Genomic DNA, 20,786 nt, shown 5'->3' on the forward strand with positions numbered 1-20,786 from the left:
CCCCTCTCTCTGTACGCCCCCACCCCCCCAAGCAGAGACTTTGCATCCAGCTGCCTGAGGAGGAGGTTGAAAACTGACCGTTGGGGAGGGTGTGTGGCCATCATGGTCCCAGCGGCAACACATTAACACCGATCAACAGCAGCTCAGAACTAACGAGGACCCAGTATGGAGCTTTAGTCTGGCGGGAGGGGGTGCAGGTATAACCAAGAGATAGGGAAACAGTGACTCAACAACACAACAGTCACAATATCCATGAGATGGCACCTCCCCATCACACCTTATCTGCCTGATAAAAGAAATGGAAACACAACTTGACAACAATGACAAACCAAGGATGGAAGGGCAGGACGGGACTGAAAACACAACTCAATGACAGAAGACGACCACAGGCCACAGTGCAGAGGTGGAGGAAGCAACATGGCATGGCAATCACAGTGTCACGACTGCTACAATAACACAACGGCAACACAAACAGCCATGCATCAGCTCCAGAGATGGCAAGGAGTTAACCCTTTGTCTCTGGACAGCTCTCCTCCCGCCCCTACTGATGTGTTGTCCATTTCAGAAATTAAATCAAGCAGCAGGGGGAGGATGGGGTTCTTGGCCCTGACGCAGTGACAAATGCTCCAAAGGAATCAGCTGTGAAAAGGTTGTTAGAAGCCAGGATGAGAGACAGAGACAGGATGAGGTCATGGACATGGAGAACACAGAGGACAGAACTGACGGCTCCCTCACACCTGTGCACACAGGCTCACATGGGGAACACATGCCGGAAACAGTCCCCCTGGGCGTCCTAAGCAACTTCACACTGCCACACACACAGGATGAGGATGGTCACCCACAGAGAAGCAGCTCACACAGGACAATCATCCACATAGTTACAGTCACACATGGGTTCAGTCATACAGGGACAGTGTCCCATTTCAGTGACAGTAATACATGGTACAAGATCACAGGCATGCACATGAAGGGCATCATCACCCAGAGGCACAGTTACATGGGGACAGGGTCCCCCACACAGGGAGACATATAACAGGGACACAAACACACAAAGAGAAACAGATACTATCTGTCACACATGGGGTATAGTCTCCAAACATAAGGATACAGCCCCTAAAGGGTACAGACACATAGACAATGTCACACATAGGACATAGCCCACAAGGGTAGAGAGAAAAGAACAGCCAAACAGGGACATGCTCTCATTCATGCAAGAAAATGGTCTCACACACTCTCAGAAATGTGGCCTTGTGCCAGGGCCTTGGTTATGTGAGGACCTGTCTTTACACTCAGGAAGAGACCACTGCAGGCCCTGTGTAGGGCCAGGTAGCAGCCCTGGGGCCAGCCAGGCTCTCTCTGGGTCTCTGGGTTGATATTATAAGAGGCCACAGAAGTCTTGACCCACAACCCTCCTCCTGAACTCATAGCCTTGAGGGTAGCAGAGCTCAGTCATCAGGGTCTGCTCAAGCCTGGGCTCTAGAGATATACCCATCCTCCATACCCAACCCAGCCAAGGTAGAGGAGACAGGACTAAACCTACTGGGGAGATTAGGGAGCCTCATTCAAGGAAAGTTTCAAGTTTAAGCCTTGTAATGATTGGCCACTTGAGGTGCTGCCTCAAATGCAATACAAGGGCCGATGATCAAGTGAGCATTTTGTTTCCCTAGCAGGGTACAGCTCTCTGTCCTGTGGACTGGGGGCAGGACTGGGCTCTCTTACTTGAAAAATGGGAAGCAGCCACTGAGCAGTCCCTCCCTCCTCCAATCATTCCAGCTGACTGACTGGTCTTCCTTAGTGCACCAGCCCTCTCCCAGCTATTCCCCTGCCTGTCCCACCACATTGGTCCCCATCTTCCTTCTAGGATAAAGTTGAGGGTAGAAAGTGACCAGCAGTCTTACCCACTGTTTCCTATTGGTGCCCTCAATTGTACCTCCACAAGTCTCCTAAAGGAGATCCCATTTTACCCAACAACATACAAGGACCAAGCTCCTAGCCCCACTCCCAACTCCTATTTCACATGCGCGTATCCTATGCCCTCCCTAGTGGGAGAGACATAGATCATTTCGAGCCAGAGACATAATCAACATGTGTGTGAATGAGAAGAGTTATGTCTGAGACATCAGTGGGTCCCGCTGTGTTTCAATGTCACACAATTACATGTACTTCTGGGTGCTCATGCATGACAATGCCTGTGTGTGTGTATGTGTGTATGTGTGTGTGCGCGCGAGCGCATATGAGAGAGAGAGAGAGAGAGACTCCTGGGTGGTGTCAGTAGGTAACTGTGCCAACAAGGATTCATATGCAGCTCTGGGAGAAGGTCAATAGGCAGCTTCCCTGAGCACTCACCCTGTGGACTGTGTCTTTGGGTGTAGACAACGGCAGCAGCGGCAGCAAGCACAGCACAGCAGGCCCATGGGACAGGAGCAGCCATCTGTTGGGAAAAACGGGGGGGGGGGGGTGGGGGGGGGTGCAGGGGGCAGCATCAGCCCAGGCAGGAATCTCCTGAGGAGCTCCCCTGTTCTCAGGCAGGACTGGGAAACCCCAGCCCTAGGGCCAGAGTACTGTGACCCCATATGCCTTCTTAATGGGGTTTAGGATCTTCTTTCAAACAATGGAAAGCAACATTACTGGCATCTGCAGGCAAAGGTTTGCTAAGATGGTAGGTGGCAACCTACAGTGGTTTGCTGTTCAATAAGAATGCTGGCTGCAGACTATAGTTGACTTCAAATGAGTTATAGAATATTGGTAGTTCCAGGACCATTTTTCTAAAAAAATATATAACTTTACTGGTGAGGTTGGCTAATTAGCTATAAACATCACAAACTGAAGGGATAATGTTTTAACTTAATTCGAAGGCTATACTTCTTCAAATTGATTTGAATGGAAGGCCCTGGCTGTGCATCTGGAGTGGGGCAAGGAAAAGCCTTAAACTGTATGTTCGGGAGCCTCTTGGATCTGTCATTGGTCCCTGTCCATTCTGCCATAAGCCTGGCCACTAGGCTCTGGGGTACCAGAAAGGGCAACGGTACATGAGTCAGCTCAGATGTGGCTTGTGCTTTATTATATACCAATGACCACGAGAAAATCAGGGGGACTGGGGACATAGCTCAGTAGTAGAAGGTTTGCCTACCATGAAGGAGGCCCTGGATTATCCAGGACCACAGGGAGGGAGGGAGGGAAAGAGGGAGGGAAAAAGAGAGGGAGGGAGAGAAATATGAGAATATGAATGGGGAATTTTCATATATAAGTCCTTGTCAGGGACCCAGGTCATCCTTTACTCCAGTCATGTACCCTCATGAGCCTGAGAATCCTAGCCCAGTGGATGAGCATCAGTGTCTACACACATCCATGTGGGTATAAAAAGTACACTCAGAATATGTCCCCAGAAGCCAGGGAGGATCCAGTAGCCTCTACCCAGTATCCTGCTTCTTAGGTTGAATACAACTGCTCCCACCTCCCCTGCACACACACTTACACAAGAGGGCAGGGAAATGACTATTTCCTGCAGAACAGAACCCAACTGTGACAATCTCTCCTTCAGTTTGTCAACCATTGAGAAGCCAGAGAAAGATACTGAAGGACACTACCAACACCCAATTAGGCCACTGTCAGAAATAAAGTCAACCTCGCAACAAAGTCACTGGCTAGAATCAGCCCAAACAACCAGAGAGAGCCCCAAAGAAATAGTTATACACACAGTGGGAGTTAGAAACTATTAAGGGGGACCATCAGACAAAGGCAAATAAAATCAGGTAACAGCTGATGAATGGTCTAAGAATAGCCAACAGGACCAAAGAAATGGCCAAAGAATAGCCAACATAACCAAAGGAATTGCCACAAACACTGTGAAAGATTTAGCCAGACACAAGCAGACATACTGCCAGAGGAAGAGCAAGGAGCACAGGCAGAGAACTCATCAGCCAGAGAACTAGAGACACTGTCAGAAACAGTGCCAGGGAAACTGTCTGACACACAAGCAGAGAAACACCAGAGAAACTGATAGACACAAACAGGCGTACACCCAGACAAACAGCTAGAGGAAAAACCAGAGCCACAGCCAGATGCTCAGTCAGGAAGTATCTACACCACTAAAAACACTGCCAAAGACACCATCAGACACACAGACACCCTCCCAGGGATACAGCCAGAGACACCATTAGAGATATTGCCAGAGAAACAGTCAGACACACAGCCAGAGAAACGGACAGACATACTGCCAAATACACCCAGAGAAAGTGCCAGAGACAAAGCTAGAGACAATGCAGACATGGCTATAGTAGAAGCCAAAGGTGGGTCTCAGCCTGTAGCAGATGGAGCTGAATCTGATTCCTAGGGCTCCTTTATGGGAGATGGCTCCTTCTTGCCCAGGAAAGTCCTCTCCTCTGAACACGCTTATCCTACTGGCCATACCTACAGGTGCTCCGACTGCCCCGCCCTGGCAGAGCTCCTTTCTCTGCCCCATGTGGCCTCAGCCACCCTTCCCACATCAGAGACTCCTGGAGCCTTAGCTACCACTTGCCCTGTCTTCTCTAGACCCTCAGCCCCTCCCCATCTTCAACTGTTCCCCAGGTCTAGGAGGTTAAGGCAAAGTTACGCGGCCGACAAACAAACCCAGGACTGAATCCAGAGCTGGTTCTGGAGAAACAGACACACTGAAGGTCTACCTGGCTCCCCACTTCAGCCCTTGCCAGGAGCTCTCAGACCCTCCCCCTCCACTTCCACCATCTGTCCGTGCCTCTCCCCTCACAGCCAGGAAGATCCTCCACCTCACTGCCAGGTCCACTGCCCACCCACGAGAGAGGAGCCAGGGCAGGAAGACAAGAAGGCAGAGAGGAGAAAGGCTGGATCATAGGATGGGAGTGCCAGAGAGAGAAGAGGGAGGGATGGCCTTTGCTCCCAGTTCCTTCCGGGTCCCAGTCAGGTTGGAGGGGGGAGATGGCCAGGCAAGCACACAAGCACATACCCCATGAGCGTGTGTGCACACACACAAATGCTCAGGCCCCCGCAGGGGGAGGGGTGGCTTCTTCATCAAAGTCGCCTCCATCAGCCCAATGAGTTACTGTAAGGGCCGGGCCCTGGGCCAACGGGGCTGCAGCCACGGGAGACGGGCGCTGCTGAGAGAGCGCTAGCACTGCAGAGAGTGGGGGTGGGGTACAGACAGACACTGCAGGGTCTGGGCACCCAGAAAAAGGAGAGACTGGGGAGGGGAAATGGAGAAGCAGGGAGAAAAGCAGAGCACTGACTGTAGACTCAGCGGGGCAAGGAGACAGGGATAGAAATAGAAGGGATGCAGGGGAGACAGCAGATTTCAGGGTAAGGGGGAGAGATATCAAGAGGGCCTGGGAGCCCACCCTATAGCATCTGAGGAAGCTCACCCAGCTCTTCTAGTGAGAAAGAAGAGGTATCCGTAGTAGTAAGAACTGGTGTGAAGTAAGAGCAAGGCTCTCCAGAGGATGGAGAGATTCCCACTGCGGATCCAGAAGCCCAGGCCCCAGGGGACAAAGGTGGACTGAAACTCTATCCCTGTCCCTGCCCCTGCTGACCCAAAAAGCCCCAAATCAGTTTCCCTTCCTCTTTCCTCAGAGTCCCAACTGAACCCACTCTCCAGGTGGGAAGGCTGAGGCTAGAAGCATCCAGAACACACCACCACTCTGCTCTGGCTCACCTCAGGCTCTCATCCCAGGGCAAAGAGCATTTTCCCCAGGAATTTTCCAAGTCCACACCCTATGACTCTGGATAGTCTGGATGATAAATGCCAAAGAGCCCTAGACAAGGGCTCCCAGTAGGCCCCCTGAAGAGGACATCCCAAGAATGAGGAAGGATCAGAGGGCACTAGCAAGAAAGGAAACCAGGGGCAGTATGTCTGCTTGTGTATGGCTCAGTTGGTAGAGTGAAAAAAAAAGAAAGGAAGGAAGGAAGGAAGGAAGGAAGGAAGGAAGGAAGGAAGGAAGGAAGGAAGGAAGGAAGGAGACCAGTGCCTAGCAGCACAAGGGTTCTAGCACCCCTCCTGACGTGGAACTGAAACCCCAGTGTTACTGTTATACACAGAGGTGATTCATAAGACAAATCCCAAGGCTCTAACTTCTGCCACTATCCTACTGTGACACAAAAACACCATCACACAGTGATAACACCCAGTGAAAATGATACAACAGCACTATTGCCAGTAACACATAGGGGTGTTGACAGTCATCTTGATGATAATGAAGCAGTGAATACAGTCACACACAATAACACCAACAGGGGAATGACACCTGTTGAGACTGATAGCCAGCCCCAGGGCAGTAACCTCAGAATCAAAGATGCAATGAGACTTACAAACACATACAGTAACACTCATGATGTCATCAACATAGTGACACAGGGATGATACCAGTCCACAGTAATACTGACACCCGTGGAGGTTGAGTCACCATAAGTAACATTGACAGACATAGCAACAGGCTGGAGATCAGGGACTTCTACCTAGTTTTCAAGTCTGGTTTAGGATCCAGGACCCGAGACCCCTCTTATCAGTAATGTCCCAGTTGCCCTGTGCCCTGCTTCCTCTTGCCCAACTGAAGACAGAACCTGAGGGAGGGAACAGTGAGTTTTGGAAAGTCTCTATTTATTTGTGCAGAATTATAGCCAGCAGTTTGGGTTACTGAAGACCAGTCAACCCTGAGGAATTCCTGCCACAATCAGGTCAGGGCTGAGGGGTTATGAGCACCATTGACTGGGTCTCGGCTTTAACTGCGTGTGAGTGTCGATCCACAGTCGTGTGTTCTGAGCTGGAGCAGGGTGTGTGGGGAGGCTGGTATGAGAGTCAAATAGACTCCACCTGGACTGGAATGAGCAGAGGCCTCAAGCAGTGTCCTCAAAGCAAGGTTACCAGATCTGAAGACCACCAACTCAGACTCCCCACTATGGCTGAGGATGGGGTGAGTCAGGCACATTCATCTGATGGAGGGTATCAGGCCCAGTACAGGACCAAGGTGATTCTTAACAGCTTCTAGTCCTCACTTGGCAGCCCCAGACTCAAGATCTCACGGTGTGAGTGCAGAAAGGGCACCCTTAGACCTGGGGCCTCATCTTCCCCTCTCCACAGAGTAGCTCTAGGGAGCTAACTCTGGGAATGAGGTAAGAACATAGGACACATTGGAGACCAACTGATCCAAACACTGTAGGAACTCTGAAGGTTTCAGCTCTTCAAAGGAATTAGGTTCGAGCAAGAAAGAGAGACACATACACTAGAGAAATAAAATGAGAAGCAGGGTAGGGGTGGAGATGGGGGCAAGAACAGGATGGGTAGGGAGAAATAGTACTGGCCTGGCCGAGGGGGAGTCTGGAGAGACAGTCAGAGTGGGCAGGAAGCTCAGAGAAGGGGAGGAGGGGCCGAGGCCGGGAGGCCCCCAGATCCCACCAGGCCTAGGCAGCCTGGACAGCGTGGGCGGTGGGGGCGGGGGCAGAGGCCTGCACTGTCCAGAAGCTGGGGGGGGGCCAATGGGTAGACCAGGCCAAGGAGGGAGGCCTGGCCCCTGGCAGCTGGCCCAGTAGGCCCCCCACCAGGGAGCGGGTGGGCCCAGGTCAGGGGCCAGCTCCTGGGCTGGAGCTGGCTGGCCATGGGCTGGCTCCCACTCCCTGTGGTGTCTCTTCCTTCTGCTTCTCAGAGTCTCTTGTCTCTGGCTCTATCCCTTTTCCTTCCTCTCTAAATCCAGACCTGCTCCTCCTCTCAGCTCTTGGTGCCCCAAGTGGTATAGGACCCAGAAGCTATGGCTGGGTTTGGCTTCTCCTTTACTCCTCTGGGACTACCACCTCCCCACCTACTCCAGAGGCAAGTCCTAGTGCTCAGGGGAAAGGACCCCATGGAAGCACAGGCCCCCTCCTACTACTCAGAAGAGGGTAGGACAAACTGAGCACCAGTGGGAGGGGGGCCAGGAGGGAGGCAGGGGGAGCAGTCCCCCAGCTCCAGCGCTGGCTGAGGTTGTGGAAAAGGAGGCGGCCCAATGTGAGTGAGTTGGGGGGGGGTATCCGCACCTGCTGTTGTGACCTCCACAGCCGGAGATGGGGGCCTTGGGGGGGGGGACAAGATTCCGGATGGATTTTGGCAGCAGCCTGGACTCTGAGTGCTCAAACCCCCCACCCCCAGCCTCTTGCACCGTGGGGACCCTGAGATCAACATGTGCGTGCCCTGCTGCACGTGTGTGCGGGCGGGTTTTTTTTGTGTGTGTGTGGTGGGGGGGTGGGCAGGGCCTTCTCATGATGGGCCTGGCTGGGTAGCTCGGGAGGTGTCCTGGGAAGATGGGAATCTGTCCCACCAGCCTGTGTCCACATGAAAAGGCCCAGTTGGGGCCCTGCAAGCTGTGGTAATCCATACACATAATGTGCTTAAGCACCACTCTAGATGCAGAAGACCCAGATTATCTCCCTCAGAAGTCATCTGGTCCAGACCCCGACCTCTTGAATAGGGACGTTGGAAGGGGCACATTCATATCCTCCCTTTGGGCACATGGGCTCTGAGCAGCTTCATAGAACTTGAGGCCTAAATGTCAAATCCTCTATCGTCCAACACTAGTTCAGAGTCTCTTCTGGCTTCCAGAATAATCAGGAGGACCCTTCCACCCAGGAAGGACCTCACACCAGTCAGGTTAAGTGATCCTCTTGTAGGGACAGAATGCTACATCAGGAAATTAGCTAGAAGGGCTCCATGAAGGGTGGGGATGGACAGGGAAACAGTATTGAGTGAGACTTCCCTTAGCTGGTAGGGGAACAAGAAAGGGTCCACAGCAGGTAGGGGGTGGTCAAGAGGTGGGCTCCATGAAGACACGGTCCTTCATGGAGACAGAAAAATGGACAACATGGCTTTCCAGATTTGGAGTGTGGTTCAAAGATTCAATTTGTCTCAGCATCTCCTACCATACCACACCCTGGCTCCATCACTGCTGTGGTACCAATATACCCTTGAAAATATACACAGAAGCCCATGCATGCAAGCCTGTACACACACACTCACACACACACCCCACCAAGGGATGGGGCAGTAATGCAAGCGAAGCATGGGTTCGTAACACTAAGAACTGAAGATGGTCTTTCTGACAGAGCAGGAGTTGAGTGGGGGTTGGGGGAGACAGAAGATTGGACTGTCTTTTTATGGAACAGTGATCTGTTCTTTCTGCCCCCCTAACATGCATGTGTACTGTGCATGCTCCTTCTGAGAAACCTTCTGGTCTGCTGGGCAAGAGCAAGCCATCCTTCCTCCCCCTTTCTCCCCTCCTTCACAGTGGGGAAGCCAGAGCAATCTGTTCCTGATGGGTAAACACAGGCATGAGTATGCGCACACACATGCTCACACACACACACACATACACACACCAGCAATTCAGGGTCACACAGAACCCAGTGCTTACTTTACCCCAAGAGCGCACACTTGGGCTCTTACTGCCACTCTGGGGCAGAGTGCCCCAGAGCCTCCCCCCCCACACACACACACACTCACACACTTCCACAAACACACAGCCAGAGCTTTACAGACACACCCAGGAAGTCTCTCACAGACACTGGCATTCAGAGTCTACCATAATGGCCACACATCATGGCCTCCCACACGGACACCCACTGCCATAGCCTCATGCACGCTGGTGTGCATACACACGCACATAGTCAGTCACACATACACGCACAGAATCCCTCACACAAAACAGTCATGGTCTCACATATGGATACCATCACACACTCAGAATAGTCAACTTTCCACATAGTCTCCACTGTGCACCTCCAGAAACTCAGAGTCCCCCAGTCACCCTCAGCCTCGCAGCCCACACCCACAATGGTAAATAACACAGATACACACTCAACAGTCACACCATACTGGGACCTCAGGTTGCTTAGCTCTGCTTACGGAGAGAAATAAAGTCCAGGGTAGCCTAAGGCAGGAATGGAAAAGAAAGGGAAAACTTTGTTGGTCCTTAAAAGGCAAAGAAATAGATAATTATTCCCCTGGCAGCTCCTTCCACCCCTAACCCTGCTTTCAACAGCATTAGGGAAAGAAGGGAGATCCAGGCCAGACTGGAGGGGTAAGGAAACCCCTGTTTGAGAGAGATGGAAGCACTGGTAGAGGCAGGAGCCAGAAAACCCCAGAATCAGCCCACTCCCCAGGCCCTTGCTGCCTCCTCCACCTTTCCCCTCTTCAAGATGAGAAGAGCAGCAGCTCTCAGTCTCTCTTATCTGCTGTGTGATCCCAGACTTCTCTGTTACCTCTCTGTGCCTGTACTGTCTCTAGGGTACCCAGATGTCAGCCCTCAATGCAGAAGGGGCAGAGAAGGAGTAGGAGATGAGGTCCTGAACTCAACAACTCCTGGCTCCACCAAAACCCTGTCATCACTCTTAGGCCCAAAGAGAGATGGGGAGAGGTGCCCAGAAGTAGGCAGAATGGGCTCTTTCCTAACTAATCACTGAGGACATGAGTCCCAAAGCCTCCTTGGATCCTGTAGCCCAAACCCCCACCACAGGAGCTGATGCTGAGTCGCTGTCCAGGCAGAATGGAATCCAGGCTTGGTTGGTCAGTCCCCAACTCTGGAACAATTGGCAGTGTTGTTGACATCCTTACCACTTGCCACTCCAGGTGTAGCTGGGGCCCTGACGCCCCCATCCTAAAAGGAGCCTGATAGGGCTCCATGGAAGCCAGGCACAGCAACAGGACCTAAGGAAATCAGGCAGGGGAAATCCCATAAAGCCAGGTGATAGGGATTTGTGGAAAGCAAGCAGCAGGGACAAAAGAAACCAGGCAGCAGCGGGTAAGGAAACCAGGTAACAGGGCCCAAAAGAAGACAGGCTGTGGGGTCCAAATGAAACCAGGCAATAGGGACTAAAGTTAGCTAGGAGGTGTAGACAAATGAAGCCAGGCTTTGGGGATCAAATGAAACTAGGCAAGAGGCCCACAGGATGTAAGAAAAGAAAGATATCAGGAGCTCATCCCTTGTCTAGATGTCACCCCAACACCCTGGGCCTCTCTCTCAGTAGTCCCCCTCCCACCCAGGCAATGGTCCCCTCCCCCAGGCTGCTGGACACAGCCAGAGCCCCCTCCCCTCTCAGAGGCCTGGTCCAACTGCAGCCAATGGGCCCCGGCCCCATCCCTGGGACCTCAGGAAGTCCCAGTCCCTCCCACCGGCTGCAGAGGCAGGGGGGCTGGGGGGAGAGAAAGAGAAGAGAAGAGAGACAGCTTGGCAGGGGGAGCGCGCCGAGCAGCCGCGGGGGGCGGGGGCCGAGAAAGGAGCGGGAAGCGCCGAGGCGGGCTGGCGGGCTGGAGCGGGCGGGGGCGTCTCGGCAGCGGCGGCGGGGGTGACAAGTCCTCCGGCCCCGCGGCCGTGCGGCCACTGACCTGGGTCCCCGCGCAGGCGCCCGTCGATGCCTCCGGCGCTCCGTGGGTCCGCTCGGCCGCCCGCGGGCATCGGGTCCCCGGGGCTCAGGGCTGGGGCCCCGGCAGCCCCGGCCAGCCCGGGAGGCAACAGCAGGCCCCCCGCCCCGGGAGCGCCCCGGCGGGCCGGCAGGCAGGCGAGGGGCCGACCGGCCAGGCCGGGAGCTACGCGGGCGAGCCGCGAGCGAGCGGGCCGGGAGGAGGGGAAGAGGAGCGCGCCGCGAGCGAGCGAGCGAGCAAGCTAGCGGAGGGAGCGAGTGAGGGACGGCATGCAGTGAGGTCATCCTTTGAATCTAATTGTCTGAGTCAGGAGGAGATGTGGCACTTGATGCTGGGGGAGGGGAGGGGAAGGGACCCTCGGCTCCGGGCTCCTCCTCACACCCAGGTTTGGCCGGGCCTTCCTTGCCCCCGCCCAGGACGATGTGTCTCCGGCCAACCCAGCCTGCCCGTCTCAGGGCTGACCTCTGCTGCCTGGGGTATCAACAAGCAGCGAGATGCAGAAGCCAGTCCTGGCCCTCGGCCTCCTTCCTATCTTCTTGGGAGTGATGGAGACACCCTGCCCTGGGCCCAGGTCACCTTCCCACATTTTTTTAGGGTATGGAAAGCTCCCAACGCACCCGCAGGTCATATTTCTGCCCTCTGAGGGGAAAGGGGGAACTTCAGTCAGCCTTTCAAGATACCTTTGTGCACTTTAAGAAGATGGGGCCCCATACAAGTTACTTCCTGCAAACTGGGAGTTTAGTGGAATCTGGATATGGAACCCCAGCTCACCCTCTTGCCCTCTGAGAATGATAGTGCACATTCCACCAAGTCCTCCAGTTATTTTCTGTACCTGGGAAGAGATGAAGACCACCGCCCCCCCCTCCTCCAATTAACCCAGGATCTCCCTATTCTTGCTTGCTTAAGCTCAAGCCCCCATTCAGGAGAGATAGGACCAGGGCCAGATTCCTAAGGTCTGCAGGAGCTGCCCAAGGAATGGTGGGGGGGCTAGTCAGCAGCTGGGCCCTGGGCCTGTCAGCATACACACCCCTACGTACATGTATACATACACTCACACATGTGCATGCACACACACGTGCACATATAAAGGGTGGGGGGCACAGGCAGCTGGGGATGCTCACACTATGGGCCGCATACCCCTCCCTTTGCCCCCATGGGGGAGGGGTGATAAATATTTAAGGGGCTTTTAGCTCAGAAGGGGCTGAAGCTGGGGGAGGGAGGGGGATCCACACTGCCTGATTAATGGGGTTACGGGCTTGGATCAATCCATCCGCCCGCCACTCCCTCCTCCCTCCTCCCTCCCTCCGCCTAATGCGCTTTATCAGGAGACGCTTTTCTGACTTGGCAGCATCGGGCGTTTTAAATAGACCCATTTAGAGCTGGGGTTGGGGGGGGAGAAGGAGGGGGTGGAGAGAGACAGAGATTGAGACTGGCTGGGAGACAGAGACGACCAGGGGAGAGAGATGCCGTACAAGAGAGAGACTGGGAGAGGAGAGAGAGAGGAGATGCACAGAACTGAGAAGAGAGACTAAGGGTGAGATTCTTATGGAGGCTGAGATGGAGAAAGAGATGATGGGAGGCCAAAGGGAAGGTGGAGGGCTGTACAGCAGAAACAAACACAGAAAGGGAGAAGGAGAGAAGAAAGGAGGCACCAGCAGCAGGAAGAAATCCAGAGAGAAGCTCTCTCTGCAAGGGCTAAGTGCTAGCCTGGGAGACAGCAGATATCTTTTATTTCCAAAAACAGTTTTTCATCCACTTTGTTAAATTAAAAAGCTGTTTTTAAAGTGATGCTGGAGGTGCTGCTGGAGGAGGGTGGCTAGAACTGCCAAGTCCTCCCTCCCGGGCCTCTTCCTTGGCCCCCACAGAAGCTGCCTCAGCCTGAGCCCCTGGGGTGTCTCCAGCTCCCCTGCTCTCCACAATCCTGTAAGATCCCCAGGGACAGGGTCAGGGCATCTGAGCTACTGTTCACTGGCAGGAAGTCCTTCCTGCTGTCTGGCCTCAGTCCCTCTTGCTGCAGAGAGCATATTCTCTCCCCTGAGCACTAGCCCTCTCCTCTCGAGCCCCTTTTCCTGTCTCCTTAAGGTAGTCCCAATTTAGGGGAGGATCACATGCACTCGAGGCTCAGTAGCCCACTTTCCTAACAAGCCATCAAACTCCTACCAGGTGTGCTCCCCGAAAATATTACCTATCATTCTGTAAATCCATTTCCTAGTGCATAATTCACCCCATGTCCTTGAGTCACTGGGTGGAAAGATTAACTCTATGCCCCTGTAGAGGAATCTCTTCTTCCCTCTTCTCATGGGCCCTGGTTCCATCTAAGTTCCTTTTAAGGCCATGTGTCAGCCTGGGGTACCCCACTCCACTCTCCATAACACCCCACTCTTAGTTCTGAAGGGTTACAGCCCCCCACCCCCAGGCCGGGAAAATGGCCAGTCTGTTTGGGAGCTGAGATGAAAAGCCCAGCCGGCCTTTGTGGGCCTCTGGCGGGTTTTGGACAATAGGCCCTTCCGTTCCGCTCCACTGCCTCAATTCCTTGGATGCCCCCACCCCACCCCCGGGCTGCCAATCCAGGGGCCTTGCCTAAACTGAATGAGAGGCAGGGAGAGTCAGACTCAGCCCCACAGCTGGCCCCAAAAGATTCTGGACCTTCCGACCTGCCATTCTATCTCCTCCAAGCCCAGCTGCTCCCTAATCAAGCCAGAGAGATGTTTTGGGGCAGAGAGGGAAACTGAAGACACTGAAACAGAAACATATTCCCACATCTGGGATTCAACCCCTCTCAGTGTACAACTCAATTTCCTGACCTGGTTTTGCTCTTGCCTGTGTGACCATGGATAAATCTCTTCCCTTCTCTGGGCCTATCATGGGGGCAAGAAAAGCCCCAAGACAGGATGATCCCCAAACTTCAGGAGGCAGAAGGATAGGGGAACAGAAGGAAAGGGTCTCAGGTCCTTCACCCCTGTCCTCTAGACCTACACCCTCAATGCACCTGGTGGTGCCCTGAGATGGATCTGCCCTGCCTGGGCCCCCGGCACCTACCTCTTCACCACCAGCCACACTCCAAGCACATCAATGTCCTTTTCTTCCTCGAGACCACTCTTCCCAGGACTTCCAAAACCAAGGGGGTGGGATGATGTGACAAGTCTGGATTCTAGAAGGGCAAAGGGCACAAATCAGAGGTCACAGAGGAGTCACAGGTCTTAATTCAACTCAAGAGCTCATTCCATACTCACAACCACACTGTGAGAAGGGGAGACCAAGGCGAGCAGCAGACAAATGTCTGAAAGAGGAAAAGTTAGGGTAGTATGGACTCACATCAGCACCACTTGCTGAATTCAGTTCTGAACCACAGGAACCAAGGGAGGTCAGAAGACAGTGTCCTGACTCTACTCGCAGATACACATCCCCAGAAAATCCAGAATCCCCACACAGTTTGCAGACACAGTCTCCACATCACACACATTCTCACAAGCACACTCACACAGACAAAGGTCACCGGTATAGCATCAACACCCACTGTCATAGCAACCTCTTCTTTATCACCACTCATTTATTGAACATCTGTTATGTGCCAGGAACTATATTAAGCACTTTATATACATCATCTCATTTAAGTCCTCATGATTTCTCCACAAGGTAAGTTCTATTATTCTTCCCATTTGACGGCTAAGAAAACAGAGAGGTTAAGTAATTGCCCAAGACCACAGAGTTGATCAGTTCTATAGCCTAGATTTGAGTCCAGATCTAACTCCAAAGCCTTTCTGTTATACCAATTTGCCTCTGGAGCTCTCTCACCCACTTGCACAGTGCCTTCATCAATAATAATAACAATAGGTAAAAGCTAGGCATGGTGGCACACACTTGTAATGCCAGTTAAAATTCAGGTGGCTGAGGCAGGAGGATCACAAGTTCCAGGTCAGCCTGGACCACTCAGTAAGACTCTGTCTCAAAATAAAAAGGGATGGGGATACAGCTCATTGTTAGAACGCCCCTGGGTTCAGTCCCTCATACCCCACACACAATAACAACAAAAAGGGGTAGAAATTTTGTTATTTATTTTTGGCAGTACTAGGGACTGAACCCAGGGCCTCACATTTGGGCAAGTGCTCTACCAATTGAGCTACATCCAACTGAGCAGGTCCTTGATTAGCCAGGCATTATGATAAGCCCTAACTTACAGTTTTGTACTGAATCATTAAAACAAACTTTGGAGGTAAGCCCGTTTTCGTTTTTCAGATGAGGAAACAGGTTCAGAGAACAAAAGCAGCTAGCTTGAAGTCACACTACGGTAGCTTGTAAGGGAGCTGATGATGAACTCGGGTATCTTGAAAGTCACTGATGTTTTTCTATGGATTCCAGCCACTCAACAGACCCCTTACCTTCTACAAGATTCCAGACAATCCTCAGAGTCCAAAAGGTCCCAGATGAATCTGTCAAAGGTATGATTAGGTGCCTAAACACATAACCACGAGAAAGGGACTCCATGTCATCTAATCCAGCACACAGATGCAGACTCCACTGACCAGGGAGAGAGAACCAGAAACTCAAACAAGGTGTTAGAGACAGGCTGGCTGATGATGGACACAAAACACACAAGACACAGGCTTAACGTGAGGGATGCAGAAAGGAAGACAGAGACAAAGCCAAATAACGATAGACAGTTGGAAAAAATAGAATAGAAAAAGGTACAGGCTGCAATGAGAACACAGTCCACTGATCCGCAGAGAAACACCTATAGACCCATCTGACCTTCACGAGAAAAAAACTGTAAAAGCAAGCAAAGCTCCAGCTGTGTGTGGCAGGTATGTGTGTGCATGTTGGGAGAAGCATGCAGAGTCTTATCACTACCCACATTACACCAGCTGCTTCCAGCAATTTCATCTGATTAATAATAAATGCCCCGTAATTACAGCCGCTCCCCTAGCCCTTCTTCCTGTTTTTTGTCAGCTGCTGCCAGGCCAGCCCCCCGCAGACCCCATGGCCCACTCCATCCTCACCTGCTGCTTTCTAGTAGGCTGAGAGAACCTGAGCCTACAGAAGAGAGTGAAGGGAAGTTCTTCCTATAGTCTAGACTCCCAATCTGGGGGAATACCCATCTCTCCATCTTAGATTAATGCCCTTTGGCTCCAAGCAAAAAAGTCATCTCAGGTAGGACTCATTAAGAACCCTCTCCCACTACCTGTACATAACCTGTGACCTCTAATATGGCCTAGGGGGCCGGGTCTGAGATGCAGGGAGATGAACTCCTTATCATTAGCTGGCTGAAGGAAGTCTCCATCCACAAACCAACTAGCCTTGGAATCTTCTGAGCTGGGCACAGGAAAGGACCCTCACCCCATCCCTCCAACCCCAGACAGCTACTATCTCCGCCCACTTATGTACCCTCCAGCTCTGGACACCCAGTGGCTCCGCCTCCCCATTCCTGAGCCCCCCTCCCAGGTCCACCTCCTTCCAGGCCTCCCACCCTAGAGCTCCAAGGCAGCTCTATCAGAATCAGCTGCGGGTTTGTGCTGATCTGTTTCTAATCGCTGGGGCCTGGTTCACGCTTGCCCCCCCCCCCAATATTGATTCCATTATTTGGAGAGTCATTGACGTCAGGGGCCTGGATGTGTTCCAAAACCGCCCTCTTTCCAGGCCTGGGCCAGGGCCCAGCCCCCAACCCCCACCCCATGTTGAGATTTCACGGAGGGGCCCAGAAAGGTCAGCTCATGAGCCAAGGTCACATGGCATCAGCTCCCAGATTCTGGGCTTCTCTTGCCTTTTAGGGACCACTGTGTAGTCCCTTCTCCTGGGACAATGGACTATACAAAGGCCTGGGAGTCAAAAGTGAGGTAGAGATATACAAAAGGGGTCTGAAGACCTTCATTGGAACTTAGGCTCGCAGGAAGGGCTCTGAGGAGGTAGGCATGGGGTAGTGGCTTAGGAAAGGGCACTTGGGATAGAGTTTGTTTTCTTTGCCACACACTTATTTAGAACATCCTGAGGCTAGACTTGAAAGGGTTCTTACTGACTACTTGATTTTTATGTCTGGTACTGGCTATATCTCTAGACTCTCTAAGAAGGAAATTCTCTGCCATATAAAACTATGGATAACCCTGAATGTTGCCATAATTTCACTCACTGGCACTGCTGATCTTATAAATCTTTGCTCTGTATAAAACAAAGGCTCTGTCTCCTGTGCATCTCCCACCTGTGCTTGTCTCGGCTTCCCCATCCTCACATTCTCAGCCTCTGGCTCTGAGTGAGTGCTGTGAGCCTCTCTCTGCCTCTGTCCCACCAAGATGCAGCCACTACTACACTGGCCCACACCAGCAACTCTTCTGCTCGGGCAGGACGAAGTATTTTCAGGATATGAACCCTGTGTTCTCAAACATTAATAACCAATGTGGAAAATCCATGCTGCCCGCTGCAGCTACACAGCCTCAGGACTCGGCCTTGGAGGTCCAGAGATACGATCCATTCCCTCGGCTACACTCCAAGAAACCTAGACCTAAAGAGAGTGAGAGTCACACTCACAACCACAGGAGAATAAAGATTTTCCCACTATCCTGTGAAGCTGAGGAGAGGGCAGAGTGACCTCCAACTTCTGCCACAGAATCAGGGTTATTGCCCTGCCCACTTTCCCTTACCAAGCCTTTGCATTCCTTCCCTGAGTGAAGGGAAGTTCTTCCTATAGTCTAGCCTGCAAACCAGTCAGGGTTCCTTTGAGCCCCAAAGGGGTGTACAACAGGGTGTCTTGGGTCTCAAGTCACAAACCCCAGACCCCCTGGGTCTCAATTTGTGTTCATTTCTCCACCTTTATGGAGAACCTACTCCCTGCCAAGCACTGTGCAGGCAGCCAGTGACAGTCCTGGCCACAAGGAGAACAGGGTCCTGAGGGAAGAGGAAAAGATGGACATTGCTCACTTAAATCTGCCCTGCTACTGCATACCAGGTCTGTTTCAGGTGCAGGGTACAGTGGTGAACAAGGCAGACCCAGTACCTGGGTCCCCCCAAACTCACAGGTAACTACCGTGCTACACTGTGGAGTGTTGGGCTGGGAAAGAATAGGTAGAGTACGGTGGGGCACACTGACTGCTGTGGGTCTGCAGAAATCTGTCCTCTTGCAGTACTGAGGACTCTTCAATTTATTCATAAACTCCAGACAGGCCCTTACACGGACCAGAAGTCACCACCATGGTCTACCTTCAGGTTGTCCTACTGTAGCACTAGCCCTGGCTTCTGGGAGCAAGGTCTGTCCTTCCCCACATCTATTCTAGCTCCTCTTTCCACCCCTTGGCCCCTGAGCTCCTGAGTTTGGTGACCCCCCAATCCAGCACAGCTCTGCTTTGGGGGCTTCCTTCGCCCTCTGCAGAGGTAAAGGGGAATGATGACCGCAGGCTCTCTACCCACAGGGACCACTTGCCTCCCCAGCCCCTCCCCACAGGAAGCTGGAGCCCTTGTGGGTGTGGTCACCCAGGGCCACAGGAGTTTACACAGCTGAGTTCTCCCCACTCCCCACCCCCATGGTGGGCTTGGAGGAGGGGTCAGCTCTCCCTTCTCAGCCTTCTTACTCTCTGGGACCCCCCCCCAACCAGGCACACATGGTCCCCCCCAACCCATCTGCATTTCAAAGAAAATCCACTCCATATGTTTCCGATTCATTTACACTTCAACTCGCCATGGGGGGGCAGAGAGCAGGACGCCTTGCCTCCAAGCCCCCCACCCCCATAGGGGGACTGGAGAGCATGTGTCCCCTTCAGGGACATGGAGCAGTTAAAGCTCAGCCATTTCAGCCTGGGGTGGGGGTGGGGGCTGCAGGCCAGCACTCTAGTGTGAGCCCCCATGAGTGGATAGTCTGCCTCAGTCGGCCCCACCTACTGGTCTCCATAGCTGGAGGGCAAGTGGAGTCCAGGGTTATGTCTCTAAGATAGGTGAAGTTCCAGGACTTGTTGCAGCCTAGCCCCCACTCCCCAGGGCTACTGCTTTTCTGAGGAGTAGAGTAGGGAATCTATGGGCAAGTCCTGGAGCCCGCATAACAACTCAACAGACATTCCAAGAAACACTGTGAGACATAGCATAATATGGCCCCTACTCCTCTCCAGCCTGGGCAGAGAAGAGAAGGAAGAAAAGGTGCATTCCAATCCAGTCTCCTCCTCCAGCTTTCTTCTCAACACAGGTTTTGGGGCTACCAGTTCTTTTAGAATCACAAATTCAGCACCCTGGAACAGTCCCTGGAGCCAGAGGCAAACTCACCGGGTCAATCTTCACACCACTCCCATCCCATGGATGACCGGGATGGGGTGGGGAAGATATGGATCTGATTTCCCCACACCTAGCTCTTTCTACCACAGAAGGGGTATGTGCATGGCACGTGGAGGGCTCTAAGGGTTCATGTTACCTCTGAACCACCAAACCACTTGGAGTTTCTGCCAAGAACCTAGTCTCCTTGTAGAAGGCAAGGCAGAGAGGTTCAACTGGATCTGTTTCCCATTATTACCCCCTCCATCGGCCCACAACCCAAGTGAGGGAGGTAATCAAATGTACATCCCCCATCTCCTCCCCATCTTTGGAGGAGGTTGGTCTTGGAGCAGACTCTTTTGTTCACTTCAATTGTCCCAATACCACCACAAACGGAAAGAAAGCATGGGCACGCTTTATTGAGTTCTAAGCTCCATTGGGATTGTGAACACACAATCTTAGTGTGGGTCTGAATGTGAGCTCCTGGGCAGAAGTGGAGTTTAGTGTAAGTGCCAGGGTTTAATGTCAGTCTGAATGTGAACTCCCAAATGGAAGTATGAGTTTGAGTGTGAACCCAGGTTCTAGGTATGTCCGACTATAAGCTCCAGTGAGTCAGAATGTGAATTTCAGGATTGAAATGTACTAACTTTGAGTCCCAGGATTCCCAAACAAGTCAGTGTAAGTCTGAGCCCTTAGTCTTAAGAGCCTTTCAAGTATGAGCTAAGTGTCCCATATGAGTCCAAATGAGTACTACACTTCCTTTTTGAGACTGAGCGTGAGCTCCTCCATGCCAATGTGAGACTGACTGACTGTGAACATCAGGAGCCCAGTATAAGCTTAAGTGATTCCAGGATGGAAGTGAGAATCTTGAGTGTACACATTAAGAGTTCTAGCGTGAGCTCCAGGATCCTAATGGGAATTTGAATGTGAGTCACAGGATCTCATATGAGTCTGAGGGAGTCACCCAAATCCTGGTATGAGTCTAAGTGTGAGCTACAGGTTACCCATGTGAATCTGACCCCCAGCCTTCCCATGTGAATCTAAGTGTGAACCCAAAGGTCCTAATATGAACCTGAGTGAGGTATAGGGTCCCTACAGAGTCTCAATCTGAACCCTAGCATGGAGATATGAGGGTGAATGCCAAGATGAAACTGACTCTGACTAGGAAATGCAG

General features: G+C 52.5%; 1 protein-coding gene across 4 annotated transcripts in view; it reads right to left on the reverse strand.

Moving 5' to 3' along the window:
- Nucleotides 1–20,786, reverse strand: part of Cntfr (ciliary neurotrophic factor receptor) — a 37,991-nt gene that overhangs the window by 15,029 nt on the left and 2,176 nt on the right. The window contains exons 1-3 of one of the 4 annotated variants that reach the window (XM_021726935.3): nucleotides 11,357–11,805; nucleotides 10,586–10,678; nucleotides 2,347–2,431 (exon numbers count right to left, since the gene is read on the reverse strand). In XM_021726935.3, coding sequence (XP_021582610.1) covers nucleotides 2,347–2,431; nucleotides 10,586–10,654 — 154 coding nt within the window. In that variant the 5' untranslated portion in view covers nucleotides 10,655–10,678; nucleotides 11,357–11,805. Of the gene's footprint in view, nucleotides 1–2,346; nucleotides 2,432–10,585; nucleotides 10,679–11,356; nucleotides 11,806–14,431; nucleotides 14,544–20,786 lie in introns of those variants that run through there. The other 3 variants (XM_005326215.3, XM_021726938.3, XR_013438159.1) reach the window with 3 other exon arrangements.

Source organism: Ictidomys tridecemlineatus, chromosome 4, assembly GCF_052094955.1.
Source record: "Ictidomys tridecemlineatus isolate mIctTri1 chromosome 4, mIctTri1.hap1, whole genome shotgun sequence".
Lineage (NCBI taxonomy): Eukaryota > Metazoa > Chordata > Mammalia > Rodentia > Sciuridae > Ictidomys > Ictidomys tridecemlineatus.